The following is a 22,267-nucleotide window of genomic DNA, read 5'->3' on the forward strand; positions in this document are numbered from 1 at the left end:
CAAAAAGTGATAAAACAAAGAATGGAAATGTAAATAATAAAAAATAGAGTGCAAATATTATTTTTCTAAATTTCATAAGTGCATTTTTTTTGGTATATTTAAATACCACCAAATTATATCCTTCTTTGTTGGCACATCATAAAACCACAATAAATTATTTTGAAAATTTTATATATCCAAATTATTTTCCAGCCTCACTCGAGTCGACCTCCCCACTTCTCCCCTTATCCCCGTCCACTAGAGAAAAAAGTAATAATAAAAGCCAAACAATCCAATGAAAATAAGTGGATAAGATTTCCAAAGATGTCGCCACCTGACCCCATATGTGCTGAATTCTTGCCCGGTGTCAGTCTCAACACTTACATGCAAGAGAAAATTGCTTTCTTGCCCAATTCTTCTTCTCTTTGCTCTGCAAGAACAGCAGGGCTAAGCATTCAGCCATTGCTGGTAAACTCTTTTAAGATGCTCATTTTTCTCTTTGATTATTAGGTTTAATTATCCAAGACTTGAGAAAGTTTCGCTTTGCTTGTATTGTAATGCTAGGATGAAATTGCAGCAGAAAGTTTCAACCTTTGTCTTGAAATTGGTGATCAGGGGCCTAATGAGTTGATGGGTTCTTGATTTCTTGGTCTATGTGTGCTTTGTTTAGCTTTATTTTCGAGGGATTTCTTGAACTTGAGAAATGCTTGAGAAATAGCTTAGGATTTTGTTCATGTTTCTGTTCTTTAAGGTGTTCTTGATGTTTGTATTTACTGCATAAAGGGGCAAATTTCCCTTTTTGGTCGGAGATGTGAACTTTTTCATTAATAATCCAGAACCATGGGGGTGGAGATTGAGGGATAGATTGATAGAGAATATGGAAAATATGTTTTTCCACTTTAGTAAGAACTAAGAAATGTACTAATTTTATCTTTGTGGTGTAAAAAGTAAATATCTTAGCAGCATAAGAACAATATGCTTTCCAGCAAATCAGGCCTTTTCCATGATTTTGGCAACCAAAGTATTCTCACGGTGAACAAATTGATTATCATGCATTTGGGTGGAGAGGCCTTGGTTTACTGTCTCTTTTGGATGCTATAAAGACATGGGGTTTGTTTGGATTGAGGATTATTTCCCCAATTTTATTTGCTTACATCATCATTACAATTTCCAATACACCTTTTTATCTTCCCAATTACCTTTTTATCTCACATACATCACATCACAAAAGGTGCTACAGTAGAAATATCCTTGCGTTCTTGGTGAAATTTATCTCAGACGGTTGGACACCTGTTCAAATTTAATTTCCTCACGAAAAAATGCATATTGATTGGATGAGTCTTGTTACTGGCGGTTTTAATTATGCACATGTTGTTCGATGGATTTGAGTGTTGGAGGTAAACATTTACATTGCCAGGATTTAGTGTTGCTAGTACTTTTCCTGTTGAAACGTTACCCCTTTTTTATGCAATTTCAAGTAGATTGATATGTGCAAAACTTAATCAAGGTAGCTCAGTTTGTTTGTAACTAGGATCAGTTAGTTAATATCAGTGTTCAGTTTGTTACTGGTTAATTCAGGTTGTGAGAAAACCCTTTCTACACTCATGCTCTTATGCTGCTCCATCTTGACTGCAGTCCTCCATCTGATATTTTTATGTGCTTTAGTGTTAAAATATTCTTGTACTTTGGGTATCCACTTATTTGCTCGGCAGCAATCATGGATCAGCTTTAACTAATTATTTAGGCAAATTAGAATTTAATTGTCTGCTTTCTTGTCTTTATTTTTTTTTTCTTGTTACTAGGGTGAAACAGTGGTGTGTGATTCTGTCTTGTTAACCTTTTTCTTAATTTTGTTTAACCTCTAATTGCTTTCATTTTACTTGCACGTATAAACATGCCTAGCATTATTTGGATTCGCTTCCTATTTGTGCACCTGTTCAACCAGTGTTTATTTAGATGGCATAGTTTTCCTTCACTCAATATTAAATTGGTTGGCAGGTTTCCTAAGAACTAACTGAATCAGCTTCATGTTTTTGTTGGTTAATGTGCAGAAGTGGGAAAGAGATTCAAATTTTGATATTATACTGGTTCAGAAGTACAAATGGTGGAATTTTTTGAATAGAGGACTCACTCTGATACAATGAAAGAAACTCAAGGGCGTTCTAAAGTTATCAAAAAGGAATTGGCACAACAAGTACCTATAGAGGTACAATGCAATCTACTCTATAACTTCTGCTGAGCTTTGGAATTTGCAAAAAGTTCTAAAATAAAAAAGTAAATTTTATTATTAGCACATAATGCTTTCAAATCATAGGTTTCTCTACAGTCATAAAAATTGTCTCATGAAAAACCAAAAGGCAAGATTCTTTATATTTCTTTAGACATTTATACCAAGGGAATGTGAGGCATCTATCTAAATTCATTGTTCTCAAACTATCTTATAATCCAGGCATCAACCTCTTTGTCTTTTGTGTTTCACTAACCAAGTTTGAATACTATATTACAGTAGTTATATTTTCCATGAGAGTTTTCTTCAAAGATATGTCTTTACTGCAAATTTCATGCTAATATACACAATGTCTTTGTCCTATTAAGTACATTGTAGATTCCTCTTTAAGTTTAGCATTGGAGAGTATACCATGCCACTGTCCTGTCATATAGCATACAGAGTGGACAAGATGCAATAATGTCTAGTTAATTGAAATCTCCAGTTGACTTAGTAAACAACTAGTCTTGTTAAGTAGACATGGAATTGCTCTATTCTGCAAAACTAAAAGTGATTACTTAGCAAACAGGAGAACAATCTCTAGTACACTTTGAGAAGATAATATAAGGCATCATTACTTACTGTAGAATTGAATTTGTTTAAAATAGATGCTGTATTCTTGATCATAGGTGGAATCACAAATTGGAACCTATGCTTATGTGGATGCTTCCAAGGTGTTCTTTGGTGAAGCAAAGCTTTCATATAAAGAATCGCAATAACAAAAAACAGTTAAGATGTGCATATCATAATTAATCTAACATGTGTCATTTCTTAATTTTCCAGAAGTTGCACAAGGTTGACCGCAATCACTTCTGTGGACATTAAGCTTATAGATATTTGACATTCAGGTACTGACTACTTGTTCTATTTTCCAGGAGAAATCTATAGATAATATGATTCAGTTACATCCAATACCAGAGTCAACTCTCTGTACATTTTGCATGAGTGGCAATATTTGTCGAACAGTTCAGTCTAGAACAAAACTAATGAACATACTTTTGGAAAGAGGGAAGCCTCAGGAAGCTCAATCTATTTTCAACAATTTAATTGAAGGAGGGCATAAACCATCTCTAGTGACATATACAACCTTATTAGCTGCACTGACTGTCCAGAAGCGCTTCAACCACATACATTCAATCATCTCTCATGTGCAAGAAAATGGAATGAAGGCAGATTCAGTTTTTTACAATGCTGTTGTCAATGCATTTGCTGAATCTGGCAATATGGAGGAAGCCATGGAAACTTTGTTGAAGATGAAGGAGAGTGGGATGAAACCCACAACTAGCACTTTCAACACTTTGATTAAAGGATATGGGCTCATTGGGAAGCCTGAAGAATCTTTGAAGGTACTTGAGTTGATGTCTGAGGAAAGCATAAAGCCCAATTTGAGGACCTACAATGTACTCATTAGGGCATGGTGTAATAGAAAGAACTTGAAAGAGGCTTGGAACGTGATTTCTAAGATGGTAACTTCTGGTTTGCGACCTGATGCTGTAACTTACAACACCATTGCAACAGCGTATGCTCAAAATGGCCAACCGGAAAAGGCTGAATGTTTGATACTTGAGATGCAGAAGAATGAAGTGCATCCAAATGAAAGAACCTGTGGCATCATCATAGCTGGGTACTACAAAGAAGGCAAAGTAAGGGATGCCTTAAGGTTTGCATACAGAATGGTGGATCTTGGAGTGCATCCCAATCTTGTTGTTTTCAATTCCCTGATCAAAGGATTCCTGAAATTGTCAGACAGAGATGGTGTTGACGAGGTTCGTTTAACTTGTAACATTTTAGATCGATATTCATTTCTTCAGTAATTGTTTTTCATGTCTAATAAATAATCCATCTCTCTCTCTCTCTCTCCAATTTATCAAATGATTCATCACCTAATATACCATGCATGAAACAGTTTTTTGGGTGCTTGGTAAGAAAGCAAAACAATGTCACAGTATCTGATTTAATGATTGAATGATGATAATCAAATTTACAAGCTGCATGTGTTTTTTAAGTGGATATCTTCCCTAAAGACAAATTAGCCTGAGAATTGCCTATCAAGTGGTACTTCACCATTCTCATAATATTGTGGTGCATATGTGTCATAAATGTAGAACCGTTGCCAGAGTTGTATGCATAGACAATGAAATTGGAACCATTTGATCAAAAGCAGCGTTAAATGCAGAAGCAACTTACTCAAGTGAAAGGAAAGCAGCTACTTTTCTTTGCATGATGATGTCAGTGCTCACTCATTTGTTTTACGATGTAGATCAGTTAGCATAATTTAAATAAATAAAAGATTTACATTGGTTGTGTGCAGTAAGTACTACTTGCTGTAAATGGGAGCTTGACCGATGGGGATAATTCAAATTTTCTCATTGGAGTGTTAATTCACATTTTAGAACAGAAAAAAATCAAGTCTTCAAGCATGTAGTTGATGACAAGGGGAGTGGATTTGAGATGGGGAAAACCCAAGAACAAGAGTCTCACATAGGTGATTACAGGTTGTAAGGATTTTGTATTTTCCATGTATTTTAATCTTGTTAACATGGTGTTTGAAAAAATCACACACATTGAAATGGCATAAAAAGTCTTTGTAGTTTCTGAGGTAATGCTGGGATCTACAAGTATGTTTTCTCTCACTGCAAAGTAAAAATGTAACTGCTGGAATGTGATTTATATGAAACAAGGTATCTTATTCAACACAGTAGAATATGAATATAACTGTAAGTTGGATAGGTTTTCTCATTATCTGCTTGCTTACAAATACAATTTAACTGCTGGAATTTGATTTCGGTATAAAATATCTGATTTAACAGCATAAAAATGAATATAGCTGTATTTTGTTCATTGGGAGCTGTTAGGAGAATATTAGTATTCTTATAGATAATAAATTAGTAAGGGTATTCTTGTAAATAGTCTGTTAGGTTTGTACTCCTATAAATACTAGTTGGTCACTCATAATAGTGTGACTAGATGTTTTCCTCCCAAGATACCTGTTGACATGGTATCAGAGCAAAAGTCCTAGGGTTAGGGTAAAACATCTAGCAAATCACTGTTCACGCCGCACTGTTCATAGCGGCACTGTTCACATATACTGTTCACGGCACTGTTCACGCCGATACTGTTCACGTAGTTACTGTTCATGCGTTACTGTTCACGCGTTTGTCTCAAGTTTTGACCCGTTCTTTCGTTTGACGTGCTATTCGCTATGGTTGAAAGGTTTGTTAATACGGTTATCACTGACCAAGTTGAATCAAGTTCTTCAACACATGGGTCCCAGAAAACTGTTACTATATCTGAGGAAGATTATGTTAAATTCCTACAGTACCAAGCTACAAATCACGCATCTCTTCCCTCTGCTTCTTTAGCACAAAAAGGTAATGACCCATGGATTATTGATTCCGGGGCTACTGATCATATGTCAGGTACCTCTAAAATTTTTTCTAATTTTCAAGAGTCAACTCCCTTTCCTCATGTTACTTTAGCTGATGGATCTACTACTAAAGTTAAAGGACTAGGCACTGTAGAAATTAATCCATCACTTCCGCTATCTTCTGTTCTTTACGTACCCAATTTGCCATTTAATCTAATGTCTGTTAGTAAGCTCACTAAATTTCTACAGTGTACAGTTACTTTTTCTCCTGATTCTGTTGTCATTCAGGATTTGAAGACAAAGAGGATGATTGGTGGAGGGCATGAGCATAATGGTCTTTATTTTCTCAACTTCAATGGTCCGATAGCATGTCCTGCTACTGTTTCTCCTCTTGAAATTCACTGTCGTTTAGGTCATCCGTCTTTACAAAATTTGAAAAAGTTGGTTCCTACTTTGAATCAATTATTTTCGTTAGAATGTGAGTCTTGTCAGTTAGGAAAGCATCATCGTGTTTCTTTTGCTCCTAGAGTCAATAAACGGGTTTCTGAACCTTTTTTGTTAGTTCATTCTGATGTTTGGGGTCCTAGTCGAGTCACTTCAAAGTTAGGTTTTAAATATTTTGTAGTCTTTGTTGATGATTTTTCCAGAGTTACATGGCTTTATTTAATGAAAGATCGTTCAGAATTATATTCCATTTTTTGTGCATTTGTTACAGAAATAAAGAATCAATTTGGTGTGCCTGTACGTATACTTCGCAGTGATAATGCGAAAGAATATTTTTCCACTCCTTTTAATACCTTTATGACTAAGTCTGGTATTATTCATCAGTCCTCTTGTCCTCACACTCCACAACAGAATGGAGTTGCTGAAAGAAAAATTGGGCATTTAATCGAAATTGCTCGAACACTATTGTTGCACATGAATGTGCCCAAACAATTTTGGAGTGATGCAATTCTAACTGCATGTTATTTAATTAATCGCATGCCATCTAATATTCTTGGAGGTCAATTACCTCACTCCATTCTTTTTCCTCATGAATCTGTGTTTAAATTGCCTCCTCGTATTTTTGGATGTGTGTGCTTTGTTCATCAGCTTGCTCCCGGGGTGGATAAATTAGATTCTCGTGCTATTAAGTGTATTTTCTTAGGATATACACGAGCGCAAAAAGGGTATAGATGTTACAGTCCAGTTTTAAATCGATTTTTTACTTGTGCTGATGTTACTTTCTTTGAATCCACTCCGTATTTTATCAAGCAAAGTATGTCTTGTGAATTAGACCAGTGTCCCTCTTTTTCCTCTCCTGTTTTACCAGTCCCTTCCCCTTTATTACCTGAGTTGTCTAGTCCACCAGATTCCATAGCTCGATTATCTCGTCCTCATCTTCAAGTTTACTCTCGTCGTTCCATGGTTGAGAAAGTTCCTGATATGCCACGCACTTCACCAATTAACTCTCAATCTTCAAATCCAGGTATGACGCCCTCCTCTGAGTTAGATCTTCCTATTGCTTTACGCAAAGGTAAGAGACATTGTACTTCCCATCCTATTTCTAATTTTGTTTCTTATTCTCGTCTCTCTATGTCATATTCTTCTTTTGTTGCTTCTCTTGATTCTATCTCTATTCCTAAGTCTATTACCTATGCTCTTAATCATCCTGGTTGGAGATTAGCTATGCAAGAAGAGATGTCTGCTTTGGAACAAAATGGTACTTGGGATCTTGTCCCTCGTCCTTCAGGTAAGCCTGTTGTTGGTTGTAAATGGGTGTACACTATAAAAGTGCAGCCTAATGGTTCTATTGATAGATTGAAGGCTCGGTTGGTAGCTAGAGGATTTACTCAGGTGTATGGAGTAGACTATTTAGAAACATTTTCTCCTGTTGCAAAGATTACCTCTGTCCGTCTTCTTATCTCTTTGGCAGCAACTTATAATTGGCCATTGCATCAGTTGGATGTGAAAAATGCATTTCTGCATGGAGATTTGGAAGAAGAGGTATATATGGAACAACCTCCTGGATTTGTTGTTCAGGGGGAGAATCCGCGGTTGGTTTGTCGTTTGAAAAAATCCTTATATGGATTGAAACAGTCCCCGAGGGCTTGGTTTGGCCGGTTTAGTAGTGTTGTCATGGAGTTCGGTCTGACAAGATGTGGAGTAGATCACTCTGTATTTTATCGGCATTCTAATGCTGGTAAAATTTTATTAGTTGTTTATGTGGATGACATTGTGATTACAGGTGATGATGTTGTGGGGATTCAGAAACTTAAATCCAATCTGCAGGCAAACTTTCAGACAAAGGATTTAGGTCATCTACAGTATTTTCTGGGTATTGAGGTAGCTCGGTCTAAATATGGGATTTATTTATGTCAAAGAAAATATGTACTCGATATGTTGAGTGAAGTTGGGATGTTAGGTTGCCGACCTGTGGATACTCCTATGGATCCCAATGTGAAATTAGCAGGAGATCAAGGTGCATTACTTGATGATCCTAAGCAATATCGAAGACTTGTGGGTAAATTAAATTATCTCACTGTAACGAGACCTGACATTTCGTTTGCAGTGAGTGTTGTGAGTCAATTTCTTGATACCCCTCGTACTAGTCATTGGGATGCTGTTATACGGATTCTCAGGTATCTTAAAAATGCTCCTGGAAAAGGGTTGCTGTATCAAAATCATGGACACAATGATATTGAAGGATATAGTGATGCAGATTGGGCTGGTTCTGCCTCAGATCGAAGATCGACTACAGGATATTGTGTGTTTGTTGGTGGTAATTTAGTGTCGTGGAAGAGTAAGAAGCAAACAGTTGTATCCAGATCAAGTGCAGAATCTGAATACCGCGCTATGGCTCACACTGTGTGTGAGTTGGTTTGGGTGAAGAGCATGTTACTGGAACTTGGGTTTGAACATAAACAGCCTATGAATTTAGTGTGTGATAATCAGGCGGCTGTTCATATTGCGTCTAATCCAGTGTTTCATGAAAGGACAAAACATATTGAAGTTGATTGTCATTTCATTCGAGAGAAATTGCTTGACGGGGTCATCAAGACATCTCATGTACCGTCTGTAGATCAATTGGCTGATGTATTTACTAAGAGTTTAGGGGGCTCTAGGGTGAAATATATTTGTAACAAGTTGGGTGCTTATGATATATATGCTCCAACTTGAGGGGGAGTGTTAGGAGAATATTAGTATTCTTATAGATAATAAATTAGTAAGGGTATTCTTGTAAATAGTCTGTTAGGTTTGTACTCCTATAAATACTAGTTGGTCACTCATAATAGTGTGACTAGATGTTTTCCTCCCAAGATACCTGTTGACAGGAGCAAAATGCTGACAATAGTTGAAACTTATTTGATAGGTTCTCTCCTTGATGGAAGAATGTGGTATCAAACCAGATGTGATAACTTTTAGCACCCTCATGAATGCCTGGAGTGCCGCAGGATATATGGTAAAGTGCAGGGAAATCTTTGACGATATGATAAAAGCTGGTATTGAACCTGATGTCCATGCATACAGTATTCTTGCTAAAGGTTTTGTGCGTGCACTGGAACCAGAAAAGGCAGATGAACTTCTGAATACCATGGTTGATTCTGGTATTCGCCCAAATGTAGTGATCTTCACCACTGTCATTAGTGGATGGTGCAGTGCCGGTTCAATGGAATGTGCAATGAGGGTTTTCCAAAAGATGTGTAACTGCGGTATATCTCCAAATTTGAGGACTTTTGAAACCCTAATTTCAGGCTATGCTGAAGCAAAAAAGCCATGGAAAGCAGAAGAAATTATCAAATTCATGAAGGAGTTCAATATTCTGCCTCAGAAAACAACCTTTCTGCTAATTGCAGAGGCCTGGCGTGCCGCTGGACTAAGTAAAGAGGCAAATCGGATAATGGACTCCATAGAAAAGCAAAGCGTGAATTACCAGCTAGATACGGACAATGAGACAGCAGTGCAAAGCTTAGAGAAAATTTATCAGAAGGATGCAGTTGATTTTTCACGTCCCAAGCTGCTACAGATCCCAGGTGAGCTTGTGAATGATCATAAGAGCTTAGCTGCTGCAACTAAAAAAGGCCGGGCAGTTTTAGGAGAAGCTGAACTTTCCTCTGAGACCCTATGCACTGCTACCAGATCCATGTATCTTGCTTGTAGGTTTGGACCAAGAAGTCCATTTGTTTGCCCGAGGCAATATCAAAGGCAGCTTTATATCGCTGGTCAGCTGCCACACTCCTGTACAGTGGGGTTCTTGAACTGAATTGAAGGGGAAGTGCAATGAGCTTACACCTAAACAGTGGAAGAACTGATGAGAATGGCAACTGATCTCAACGACAAGCTGTGGTACATAGACAAGGGACTATGTATAAAATCCCAAGCTTCCTGTACAGCTTTTCTAAGGTTTTACTTATCTTGTAGATCAATCTTTTGTTCATCATATTGATCTGCTACATGGCTGTATAGAATTGACAAAAGTTTACCCGTGCATATTACAAGGCTGCTCTAATATTCCAGCTAATGCAGAAATTAGACTTGCTCTTTGTTTAAATTTTATATCTCTACTACCCGGAAAGCTGCAGGCATATGTAATTGGCCAAGCTAAACCCTGCACCAAACAGCCCCGGGGTTTCTATCTCCCTCCAGAACAGAAGAGAAGTAGAAAGGACACGTCTCACTTTAAAAAGGGGTTTATGAGTTCCCTCTTGGAAATTTAATGGTAAATGGAAGAATTTTGTGTCCAATAAACAAGAATATGCATAGTTGCATCTGCCATGAGTACAACTGTACAAGCTTCAATTCAGATATCAATTTTAATGTTCCACCAATTAAAGCAAATTAGGAGCCAAATATTGTCGTTGGCAAAGGTTAATATTAGACCATATGACACAGCAACAGGCATGCAATAACTTTCAAAAAACAAAAACAGTCCCATACGTGCCACTACTTGCAGCTGCAGCAACCAGCGTTTGACAGTAAGTCCCAAATTCAGACTGAAACATCATTGGCACTCTTCTTCTTCTTCTTTTTTTCTTTTCACCCTTGATGTTCTTGTGAAGTAGATTGGCAATAGAGAAGAAATGCTTAACCCAGAACATTGCTAGGTAATTGCTTAAACCTTAATCGTGTTGATTTCTGTTTCAGTCTACTTACAAATACAGGGTGAAATTTTGATTGACACACAAAGGCATCAATCAAACTTCTAAAAGCTAGATTGTTTAATATCAGTCAGTCTTTTCTCCTCTGCATGTTTGAGGTACTCGTATTTGATGGTTGTGAGGGAAATCTGCTGAGAAGCCATATCAGAGCTACACCAAATAGGGCACCAGAGAGATGTGCTATGTGATTGACATTCTGTAAGGCAAAGCCTCCTCGAAAACCACCCGCTAACCCTGTTGAAGCTTGTGCTGCTTCCATCACCTGGTGTTACACATTCAAAGAAACTTGAACATAGTATCTGCACAAAACATTCCAATTTGCACATTTTGCTAATTGAAAGGACAAAGAAGTTTAATATTTTGCTCAATTTCACTTCAATTTGCCAAACTGTTAATAAACTTCTATAATGCCCCCTTTCAATCAATAAACAATTTCAGTTTATTATTCTCCCTTTGCAACTTTTGTACATTGCTGGTATTTTTGGTTTTGCCAGTTTTCATCACCTGCATCTGTCCTCATGTTTCATTCTCTCTATTTGGTTGAGAAAATACCATGTAGAGCACAAGTTGATGACTGGGTAGAACAATCAATAAGGATGGTGTGATAGCTAAGTTCATGACAGCCAAGCAACCAGATGGTTATTGCATGTGAAAAATTCACCGTCTCTCTAGGTTTTATCTGATATAACCCAGCTGAGCAACCATATTGAAATAGCATCTTTTATCTGATTAGGCAGTTTGCTGTCAATGAGCAGGACAGTTCGCAACCAAAAAAAAAAAAAAATCTTCTCCTCAAGCAAGTACATGGACCTGACGTGCATGCATATTTGGTTGCTAACAAACTTGTGTGTATGCACTCAAAAGACAAACTGGAACATTGACACTATCTACCACAAAAATTGTACTCTCAAAATTTGTGATCAGTAGTAAATGTGGCAAATGCTAAGTAATACTTAATAATCAGCTATGATAAAACAAATGATGACAGAAATTGAATTTGCATCCATGATAATTTGAAGCCAATCTCATTTATTAGGTATATCACCAAAGCCTTCCTTAAGAAACAGATCCTTTGTTGACAGAAACTGGCTCTGGAGCCAAACACTCTGAAGCTAACCTCATTTAGTATGTATACAACCAAAGCCTTGCCTAAGAAACAGATCATTTGTTGCCAATCTGTAAAGTATGTGCTCTACAATGGTATAACTTCAAGCTATGAAAGATCATAGACCAATATATGAAAACGACTGATGTTATAAAGATTGCAAATAAGAGGATATATTTTGCAATTTCTGTCCATACACTTCCATTGAAATAATATTTGAATTCACTATAATTTGGAAAGGGATATGAGATGGTTAGGTTCATTAATGTAATCTATTCTTAAAGCAGCAAGACCAATCTGCTATGTTAAGAAAATAAAATGCAATGTAATGCAAGTTAAAGAGTTCCCTGAGTCTGCAAAATATGTGCAGTGTGCACCACAATAATTGTTCGCTGAATTAAGGGGGAAAGGAGTATTATGTACCTTTTCAATTACAAATTGGCCCAATATAAGTACCTCAAGAATCTTCCTCCAGTCCAAAGACATCTAGAGAATAACCAAATAAGTTAGTTAACATGTTTCCAGGGAAAGAAAAAAGAAGAAACTACCATCTTATGGCACAAGTATCTCATTTTTCTCGTTGATCTCCTACTGTAGAAACAGAAGAGTATACTCACCTTCACAAGGACACTAATTGCAAAGAGTCCGAAAACTGCACCAGATGCTCCAACAGAGACAGCATTTCTTGGGAGAACCAGCCATGAAACAAGATTTGCTCCAGCACCTGTTATGATGTATGAAAGCCATAACCCAAAGTTTCCTTCTTCCTCTTCAACAAGTTTACCTGGGTGGCAAATATATCCAAACTATAGCTTATACTTGAACATGAGGCAAATAATATCTTCGTTAAACTAACATCAGGTTACTTTAAATTTGACTTACCAAATATATACAAGAAGAACAGGTTACTTGAAAGATGTTTCCTGGTAAAGAATTACAAAAAGTACTGTAAATATCAAAAGCCACAGGCACATGTAGAAGTATTTTCAATGAGTGAAACTGAACTGGAATCGCATTGATATAAACTAAGAGATTAGTCTTTTGGCCTACTTTTATGCATCCCCAGAAGCAAAGATTTCTTACCAATTAAAATGGCAGAATGTTGCAGTCAAAAATTGATACCAAGCAGGCCAGTTGTGATACAAATACAAAGCTTTAATTGCACGCACCTGATAATTAAAGAAAATTTGAATTAGCACTAATCTTAGCATGTACTGCCAATAGTCTAATAAGATAATAGATATTCCAGGATGATATCTTTCCTTAGGTTTCTAAATAAGATTTTTATTTAATCATAATGTAGAAATGTGTATGTATATATATATAAAACCAGTTAATTCCTTCCTGAATTTGCACAGAAACCGAGACTGAAAGGATATCAAATTAAATGCAACCCACATCAATATCATGATGTGAAATATTTCAGACAAAGTAAACAAAAGGACAAGTACACAGCCTATACACAACCTGAAATACATGATCAGCAACATATATTCCAAGATTAAGAAGTAGAATCCAGAATATCCCATTCACACGCTTCTCTGGTTTCTGCCTCCCTTCGAGCTTCCCAAGTTCCAACTGTGATACCATATCTAGTAAAAGCATCACATAATTTGTTCAAATATTTTATCTGTTTCTTTTCATTTTTAGAAAAAATAAAATCTTAGAATGAGTAGTACAGAAAAGAACAAAAAATGTATATAGACATATTTAAATGGCTCATAAAAGAGCAAAGGAACCCACATTAGTACCAACAAGCACAGGAAACATGATAATTTTGCAAACTAATCACAGAAAAATGTGCTCTGATGTTTCCAATGACAACTTCAAATATTCTGTTCTTGGGAAAAGTAATCTTGCTTGTGTTAGAAAGTGAAAGATGCTTCTTTTTACATTCAAAACTAGGTAAGGGAGCAGAAAAGACCAATTAAATATGTTAACATGAAATGGAAGCTAAGTTTCTAGTGATGTAATAAAGTGAAAATCACACCAGAAGAGCTGAATGAAGTAAACCAAGAGTTATTTCAGAATGTGTGTGTATGTGTGTCCATATATATATATGTATGTATGTATGTATGTATGTATGTGTATATGTATATGTATATGTATATATCAAATCTTAGTTCTTGCAAAACTAGAAGTCTATCCCCATTAGTAAAGTACCATTTATATGAAATCAATATAACAGTTAACAGTTCATGAATAGAAGTTATACCGTACTAAATGATCAAATACTCTCCCTTTTATTATCTTCCTTTTAAGATTTACGGTGTCATAAGAGCATGTAGTGGGCGTAATAGGCTTGGCACAATGTTAGGCAGGCACATGTGTGGAGGAGAAAAAAGAAAAGCAACTCTGAAATGGTAAGATCAAAATAGAACAGTTGAACAGAAGAAGCTCACTACCTGTATGCAAAGAAGCTAAAGTGCAGCAGGTAGGAAGTTTCACATTTAGCCTATGCTCATACAATGAAAATTGAACCAAACTATATCAAGGGGTTTAGGACTATAACACAATAAAAGAACTGAGCAGTTGAAACTGAGATAAACAATGATCTATATCAGCAGAGACCTTAGCAAAGCAAGTTACAACTTCCATAAGTCAACTCCCAGTAACGTTTTATGCCGTGTCCTGTGAGAATTGATACCCTTTAATGGCCTACATTAAGTCTTGAAATGCTCGGGTCAGGACCTCAAATAGCCTGCTATGGATGTGCCAAGGCCTTCCTTAGCTAGGTCAGCAAAGAGAGGTTTAAAGAAGCACCCTTATTGCATGAAAACTCATTTAAGGCATGCCCCACTAGGTCACTAGCTATTTGTTTATAACTGGCTAAACAAAAGAAGCCATCTTCTGTGCTGCTAACTATACAGAACGTCATCCTGGGTAGTTTGTTCCTGCTAGGTAGCAAACTTGTTGATTCCAGGTGAATGAATATAGGCTTTAATTTCTTACATTCTTTTTCAAATTAAAAGGGGGGGAAAATAAGAAAAAGAGCACCACAAATTTCAGAAATATCTTCACTTCATGAAATAGAAGAAACTCATAAACTTTGAAATTGGTGGGACAATCACCATAGATTTGTGGAGTCCAAAATCTTGGCATTCATGCAAGAAGAAGCAAGGGTAGCTTCTCTCTGAAACTAGTCTCTACTATTATGCACATCAGTGTTAACTCAAATGACTTCCCTCAGGAGTTTGTACTTCTTTTCATGAAGTTGTTCTCTAACCATTGAGTTGAACTCCCAATCTCCTTCAACAATTTTCACTGCCTATGTTTCAATCAAGTCGTGGATTATCTTCGGCTCTTCCACCAACTAAAACAACTAGAAGCATGATTAAGTAAAAAATTCTCTCAGCTGCTACCATTCGCATCATTTTCCTCGGTTGGATTCCAGGATGGACATTGGGCAGACAAAGGAGTAGGTTGGGCACCTCACATTCAGTTTATTAAACATCGTATTTGACTAAAAATGTCATACATCATCTTCCTTTTGAGTGTCTGCGTTTCCTGAATAGGTCCACCGCATGGAAATCCACTTCTCTTTCTAGAGGAATTCAAGTTGTAAAGTCGATTTCTTGAACCACTAAAAACATTACAAATATGTTGTTTACATTTTGATTAAAAATGACAATTTTAAGATACATAATCACTAGCAAATCATTCAAAACCAACAGAAACACAACACTTAACACAATGCACCAATCACATTCTTTTACCTTGATTCTCAAACTATCTGTTCATCCAATTACCAACAAGAAAACATGAATTCTATGCAGCAAGTAATAGAGCATGCTTTTTTCCCCATGAAGGAAGTTACATGTTATGACAATCTCAGCAAATTCAATTACATGATCAAAGCTCATAACTTTTTCACAACAATTCAAGAAAAAGGAAACCCTTTACACCAACCAATCACAACTGACTTACATATACAAATAAACAGTAGAAAGCAGAGAAAGAGAAGCAGAGAGATAACCTGAGTTGTTATTGTCGAATTTGCAGATGAGGCGAGATGGGGTGGCGGTAAAACGCAGTGGGAGGCTGGGATTGCAAAAGGGTCGTGAAGAAAAAGAGAGTTTAGGCAGAGGAATGGACAGGTTGGAGGAAGTTAGTGGAATTGGTGAAGAGGGTATCAAGAACTTGCGTACTGGTGGTGGTGAAGCAGTGAGCAGAAGCTGCTGCTGCTGCTGCATCATTTTTTACTCAATTTTTCGCTTTGCTTCGGTCGCTCGGCCAATTACATGAGAGAATTCGCGCTTTTGATGCCAGATTTGGAGCTTCGGTCTAAAACGCTCTCCAGGATTCAACGCTTTTCTTGGGTTCTGTCACATTTTCTGAACCATGTTACATTGCTTAGATCCTATTTCTGTATCTATGTATTTATGGTGGTGTGGGAATACTTTTGAGGAAGTAATTTTACTTATTTGGTTAGCAAAACTCATCTAATTTACGTGTGTGAATTTTCTTCTTTTAATGCATCCTAACATAGAGCAAGAATTTGATGCACTTTTGCATGAAATGAAATTATGTTTGACTCATGCACTTTCTTCATTCTTCAGCAATGCCACTAGAACCATTTTTTTTTTTAATTTTGAACTTTAGAAGTTAGATGTTTATAGGATGTAATATAACTCATCCTCTTCTTCTTCAAAAAAAAAAAAAAAAGGGTTAAATATCAACTACTGAGTAATATCAAAAATCAAGAAATGAGTACCTAAAATTGTAATGTTATATCTTCTGTAAGTAAAATTAGTATTTTATAATGGAAAGTGCTTAAATGACTAGCAGCAATTGATTACCGGACATTACTAGTCAATATGGAGAAAAGTTGCAAAATGCAAACTAAACCTTGTTTGAATTGATATTTTTAGGACTTTTTGTAGGAAAATATATGTAATGATTTAATGTATATGAGGTAAAAAAATAATTGAAATATGTGTTCACGAAAAACATAAAAGAAAATTTTGCAGAAAATCACCCTCCAAACAAGGCGTAATTTCCTTCTTAAACCAGAAAAGGTCTGACATCCTATAATCTCTAATACTAACAAGGACAAGACATCTGCCTATCTAGAGGGAAAGTTGGAATGGTGGCCCAATGGATTGAATTTAACATTTTGTAAATTTGTGCTGAACATTAATTCAAACTTGAAGTTTACCTCTATGGCCTTTTCTGGAATAGCCCAAGCTTGTGTTTCGGCCCTTTAGTTGGATACTTGTCATTACCTCCAGGCCCATTTTCTTGGTTCACATCACTTCGACAAGTAAAATTCTTCAAAATTTAAGTTTAGATGTAAGCTTTCAACGAATTGAGCCGTTTGCAAATTTATTGTGTTCAGCACATTCGATTTTTCAAAGACTCGATTATTTAATAAATGAATTGAATTTGAACATAGGCCTTGTTTGGCAAGCAAGTTTTTTGCCAAATTTGTCTGCTACAAGTTTTTTAATAACTTTAGTTACAGTAACCTCAAAAAACTTTTCAAAATTTTTAAACTATACACTTCAAAATATCTAAAAATTTACACGCTTCAAAAAAATTTTATATAACTTCTACAGTAAGCTACAGTAAAGTTTTAGACAAACATCCAAAAAAATCACTTGCCAAATGGGGCCATAATATTAGGCACGTTTAATAATCTAGTCTAACACGAATTTGTTCACGAACTACTATTTGAATAGTTCGTGAACACATAGATAATCATAAAATAAATAAATACAAATATAAATATATTTAATATTATTAAATATATAGTATATTTTACTAAAATACAATTAAACTTATTCTAAATAATGTACTTATTGAAAATATAATTAAATTACTTCCAAACTCATATTTGAGGTCGAACTCGAACTCGGATTCAACTTGTTTAGTTTAATAGGGTGAGTTTGAATTAGAACTCAAATATCTATATAAATAAATGAGTCGAATTTGAACAACACTTATAGCTCGTTTAATATTCGAATCGAACTCGAATCCTATTCATATAATATATGAATAGAACCTAAACGTCAAGTATTCTGTTCGATTCGTTTCGTTAAAAGCTCTAGATGTGAGAAGCTATATACTTATGGAAGGTGAAAATGCACTTTTCATCCTCAGTGTTTGGGGGTTAGAACAACTTCAACCCTAATGTTTCAGCAGGAACACATTTAGTCCTTTAAAGTTTCTACTTTTAACCAATTGAGTACAATTAACTATGAATGTCTCAATTTGGACAGAAAGGCTACAAGCAGAAGTTGAAAAAGTCAATGCAGTATTATCATGCATTCTTCATGTGTTGTGTTCATTGTTGACAGCTGCCTAATGCGTTCTTGTCTTGAGAGAATGAGATTTGCATCTCCTTTATGGCTTCCTTGCATCTTCGTTCTGTTTCATCGCTATCTCTTTCTTACACAAGTTGCCATACATACCAGTTGATTGATTATTCTCCTTTTGATTTTGACATCACTTTTATTCGAGTATGTCCATGGAAATAAGCATGAAGCTCGTACATCTCCTAGTAAAAGGACAAGAAGAAAAAGAAGAAGAGCAATCATTGTGCATATTCAACGTTCAAAACATGAGCATAGAAGGGTTAGCAACTTTAGCATCCTATGTAATAATTCTTGGGCATGTTAATTAAGATCTACATCTCCTAATTTTGTGCTTAAAAACGTGCTTTCGGGGATCTGAGGGCTATTAAACTGTTAATATTACTGCTGCATCTTGAAGATCATGCTAGGTGGCTACGTCATAGATGCAACCATGCATGATAATTAAGCAGACTAAATACTAGTATATATAAAGTAGTATTAAGTTCACCCATTATGATTAATTTGTTCTCTTTTCCATTTCTAATGCTTTGCGTGAGGTTTTGAAGATCGAGGAAGGTGCAACCAGGAATCAGACAACTAATTAATTACTAATCACAGCTATCATGCATGCATGCATGAAGATTATCTTATTTTCTTTCTTAACGATTTGGGTGAGGTTTTGAGTAAAGTGATGCATACGTCTTACCATAAGATAAAGACGTAAGGATTGGGGTTTTCACATTGAATTAGTGATGGAGCTACAAATGTATTATTGTATGTGGGTACTATATATTGCTGTCTTTCTTAATATATTAGTGATGACTTTTTCTCTTCTTTTTTTTTTTCTTTTTTTAAGAAATTTACTGAACCCTCGTGTATACATCTAATTTACATTTAACTTATCATATAAATTCATACACATACATATCCATTGTCTCATTACATTTTGAAACTTTTTCAAGTTGATCTCACTTTTTTTAAAGATCTAATAGCATAGTATTTAAAACAGTTTTAACGAGCGTACACTAGACATCCTCCTCGTTCGCAAACTTATTAGTTTCGTGTTGTATATGATTGATAAGCAGGATTTGAGGTTTATGCACGTGATTTTGACCGACATTGTGGCATGCGAACAACTCACCTGCTTTTGGCTGATACTGTGCTAACTTTGATGAATGGGTGGAGGCTTTTCCAAGATCCCATGTATGATTGAGACATTCTTAAAACGTGTACAGCCTCGAGTTTGGACCCATTCAGACACAAGGTAGCTTGTACGGGTCTAACTTTGTAGTACTACTTAGAATTTTTTCTAGTTTTAATCTACGTTTTTTGTATTTTAAGATTACAAGAAATCCACAATGTTGAGTGTAATTTAATCAAATTTCAAGACATTATTAGAAGAAACTTGTATAAAACGAAATTTGAATTCAAGACCTCTGACTCTGATCCGATTAAATATTAAATTGAATAGATTGAATATGAACTTTACTGATTTCAATTAAATTACTCTAGCATAACAAAGTGTACTTTTTCACGGCGAAAAAGTGAAATTAAAATGGATTCCTTTTCTTAATTTCGGCAAGGCATGGGAACTGGCACAGTACCTGGCAGTTGGCCAAATCCAAGATTTTTATAGAATATTTTTAGGCATCAAGTTTTTCTTTTAGGTCGGTTAAAAAAAAAAAAGAAGAAGTTCTCCTTGACAAATCAAACAAGGGTTTTCTTAGAACAAAGAGTTGACATCAGCAATATATAATTCATATTGTTTGTATATCTAGCAAGTGGATTGTTTCTTCTTTTCCCTTAAACAATAGCAAGTGGATTTCAGATTCAAAGTCTGATGACAATATCATATTTTTCCATCACATACCATTTTCCATTCCATTAAGTTGTCTGCACACGGAGTGCTTCTTCCTTCTTTCTAAATTAAACATTTTGTATTTCAGTTAACAAGATGTTCAGTAAAATGAGAATAATTATATATTAAACGACAAACACAAATTAAAAGACGGCTCATCTCATTAATTTTAGAAATTTCTTTATTTGTATTTATCATTTAGAAATATCGTAATTTTTAGTTGCTCTGTGTGAATGGACTCGTAAAATTATACTCTACAAAACCCTAATAAACTGTTTCTCCGAGATCGATCCATGAAAAATTCTAGTACAGTTTGAGCCAAAGTAAATGGCATGCATAACACTCTGAATAATCAGTGCTAGAACTGAACGGACTCTGAAATATGTGATCAACAGATATCTTTGCTTTGACAAAGCAACTTTGAAATTTGAAAGGGTTTTATGGTTTATAGCAGGACAAAGCCAAATGCCATAAGTTCTTCTATTTTATTCTTAGTCATCACAATAAATTCTAAGAAAGGGAAACATGATAGATCCTACGTTGTTATCCCAAATGTCTTTTCAGAAGGAAAAAAAAAAAACTTTTAATTTCTCTGGCGATACCAACTGCCAACTGCTCAGACATTTAAAGCACTCCCTCCAATGATGTCCCAATATATGTACTATCTTGTAGTAAAACATTTGCAAAGAAAAAAATTTTGATGCTTATTTCTCCTTTTCCTACCAAAATGCATTTGCAAGAGATAATAAATTTGCTACTAATTAAGTAGGCTAAATTGTCAATATAGATGTAGATGCTAAAATAATAAATCTACACAAAAAACAATCAAATATAAAAATCAATAGATTTTATAAAATAGTGAAGTTATTTTCAAAACCAATCTCATATTTTCAATATCAGATCAACCTCATTTGTACCATAAACTCTATATATATATATATATATATATATATATATATATATATATATGCAATTACTCTGACTATTGTAGCGATTATATATGGACCCAATGATCATCAACTACATACAATGCAGTGCTTAGGGGAGCGCTTTTAAAGTTTTCTCTAATATCAAATTCATTAGGGTTTGAATCTTAGATTTGATAGTTGGAATAGAAAGGGTGTTGGGGAAGGGTGCCAGGATTAATTAAACAAAAAAAAAATTGTTATTCTTTAGCGTGACTTGCACTGTCAACAGCACAACAGATTTGAGAAATTTGTTGAACGACAAAGGACCACTATATTTATTGACAAAAAAAAAAAAGGAAAGTAGCTAGTACTGAACTTGAAGTACGTGGTAGGGTTCTGAATTTGGTTGTTGAGTCAATAATTACTCACTGTACTTGATAATGTGATAAATTCGTCCATTGGATACCCTATCAGATAGTCACTAGGCCTGTAGCCCGGTGGTCACCACCAATCTTGGTGGGGCGGGAGATTAAAGGTTCCACCAATTGCCACTTCATGTGACAGTCTTAATTGATTTTTTTCGATGGAATCTCTGCTCACATCGAGTTCGCCTTTCCTTGCGATAAAAAAAAAAAAAAAAAAAAAAAAGGATAGCCTATCAGCTGTGTGCCTAGACAACGAGTACTCGTTGTCTAGGCACACAGCTGATAGGCTATCCTTTTTTTTTTTTTTTTTTTGGAAAGAACTGCAAGTATCATTTGAGTGAGTGCTTATGACAAGTTATCATCATTCATTGGAACAAAAACCTTGATTAGTCAATCAGAAAAAACATTTTATTGGACTAAGCTTTCTTTTTTCCATTGTTTTGGTTTAAGAATTTTGGACTAAGCTGTGACATTGATGGAACAACAAAGATCTACCCCAATCTATCTCTGGGAAGTAAATGAAAAGTCCATACTTGAATAGTATTTTTTTGTGGATACTTCTTTCTTTAAGGAGAAAGTTAAAATGCTTCCTGTCTTCAGATGGTGTTAACAATTTACCCCACTGATCTAACTCTCAATCCATAAATTAGTGTATGATATGATGGCAGCGACAAGAATGCCCCTTGATACTGCAATTTAGCTAGTCGTTTTCGTTATATTATATGAGAAACAGTTTACTAGATCAATGAACTAGTGCTTCGACCAATTTCAATTTTTCAGTAAAAAAGTTTTTCTTTGCTCTTTTACTTGTTAATTAGTCAGCACATGAGTTATTAGTTCTTAGTCTTGTTATTTAAAGTTAGCTACTTTTAAAAAAAAAAAATTAATTTAACCGACACATGATTACACGTGACTAAATTATGTC

At 35.4% G+C, this 22,267-nt stretch overlaps 2 protein-coding genes across 5 annotated transcripts; one reads left to right on the forward strand and one right to left on the reverse strand.

The window, feature by feature from the left end:
* The first annotated feature begins 228 nt into the window (after positions 1-228).
* Positions 229-10,113, forward strand: LOC113702742 (uncharacterized). Of its 4 annotated transcripts, none has more exons than XM_027223873.2 (4): positions 229-447; positions 2,031-2,185; positions 3,121-4,011; positions 8,965-10,113. In XM_027223873.2, exons 2-4 carry the CDS (start codon positions 2,120-2,122, stop codon positions 9,853-9,855), a joined length of 1,848 nt encoding a protein of 615 aa, XP_027079674.1. In that variant the 5' UTR covers positions 229-447; positions 2,031-2,119; the 3' UTR covers positions 9,856-10,113. The 4 variants fall into 4 exon arrangements, with proteins under 4 accessions (XP_027079674.1, XP_071917527.1, XP_027079675.1 ...); XM_027223874.2 differs by lacking the exon at positions 229-447 and adding an exon at positions 2,875-2,973 and having other exon boundaries at positions 2,036-2,185; XM_072061427.1 differs by lacking the exon at positions 229-447 and adding an exon at positions 2,875-2,919 and having other exon boundaries at positions 2,036-2,185; positions 3,029-4,011.
* A 560-nt stretch (positions 10,114-10,673) lies between these two features.
* LOC113702743 (rhomboid-like protein 11, chloroplastic) lies at positions 10,674-16,316 on the reverse strand. The gene is made up of 7 exons (XM_027223875.2): positions 15,832-16,316; positions 13,323-13,447; positions 12,939-13,024; positions 12,738-12,778; positions 12,473-12,639; positions 12,279-12,341; positions 10,674-11,012 (listed from the first exon to the last, which is right to left on the reverse strand). Exons 1-7 carry the CDS (start codon positions 16,049-16,051, stop codon positions 10,821-10,823), a joined length of 894 nt encoding a protein of 297 aa, XP_027079676.1. The 5' UTR covers positions 16,052-16,316; the 3' UTR covers positions 10,674-10,820.
* Between the last annotated feature and the right edge of the window lie 5,951 nt (positions 16,317-22,267).

Source organism: Coffea arabica, chromosome 8e, assembly GCF_036785885.1.
Source record: "Coffea arabica cultivar ET-39 chromosome 8e, Coffea Arabica ET-39 HiFi, whole genome shotgun sequence".
NCBI classification, from domain to species: Eukaryota; Viridiplantae; Streptophyta; class Magnoliopsida; order Gentianales; family Rubiaceae; genus Coffea; species Coffea arabica.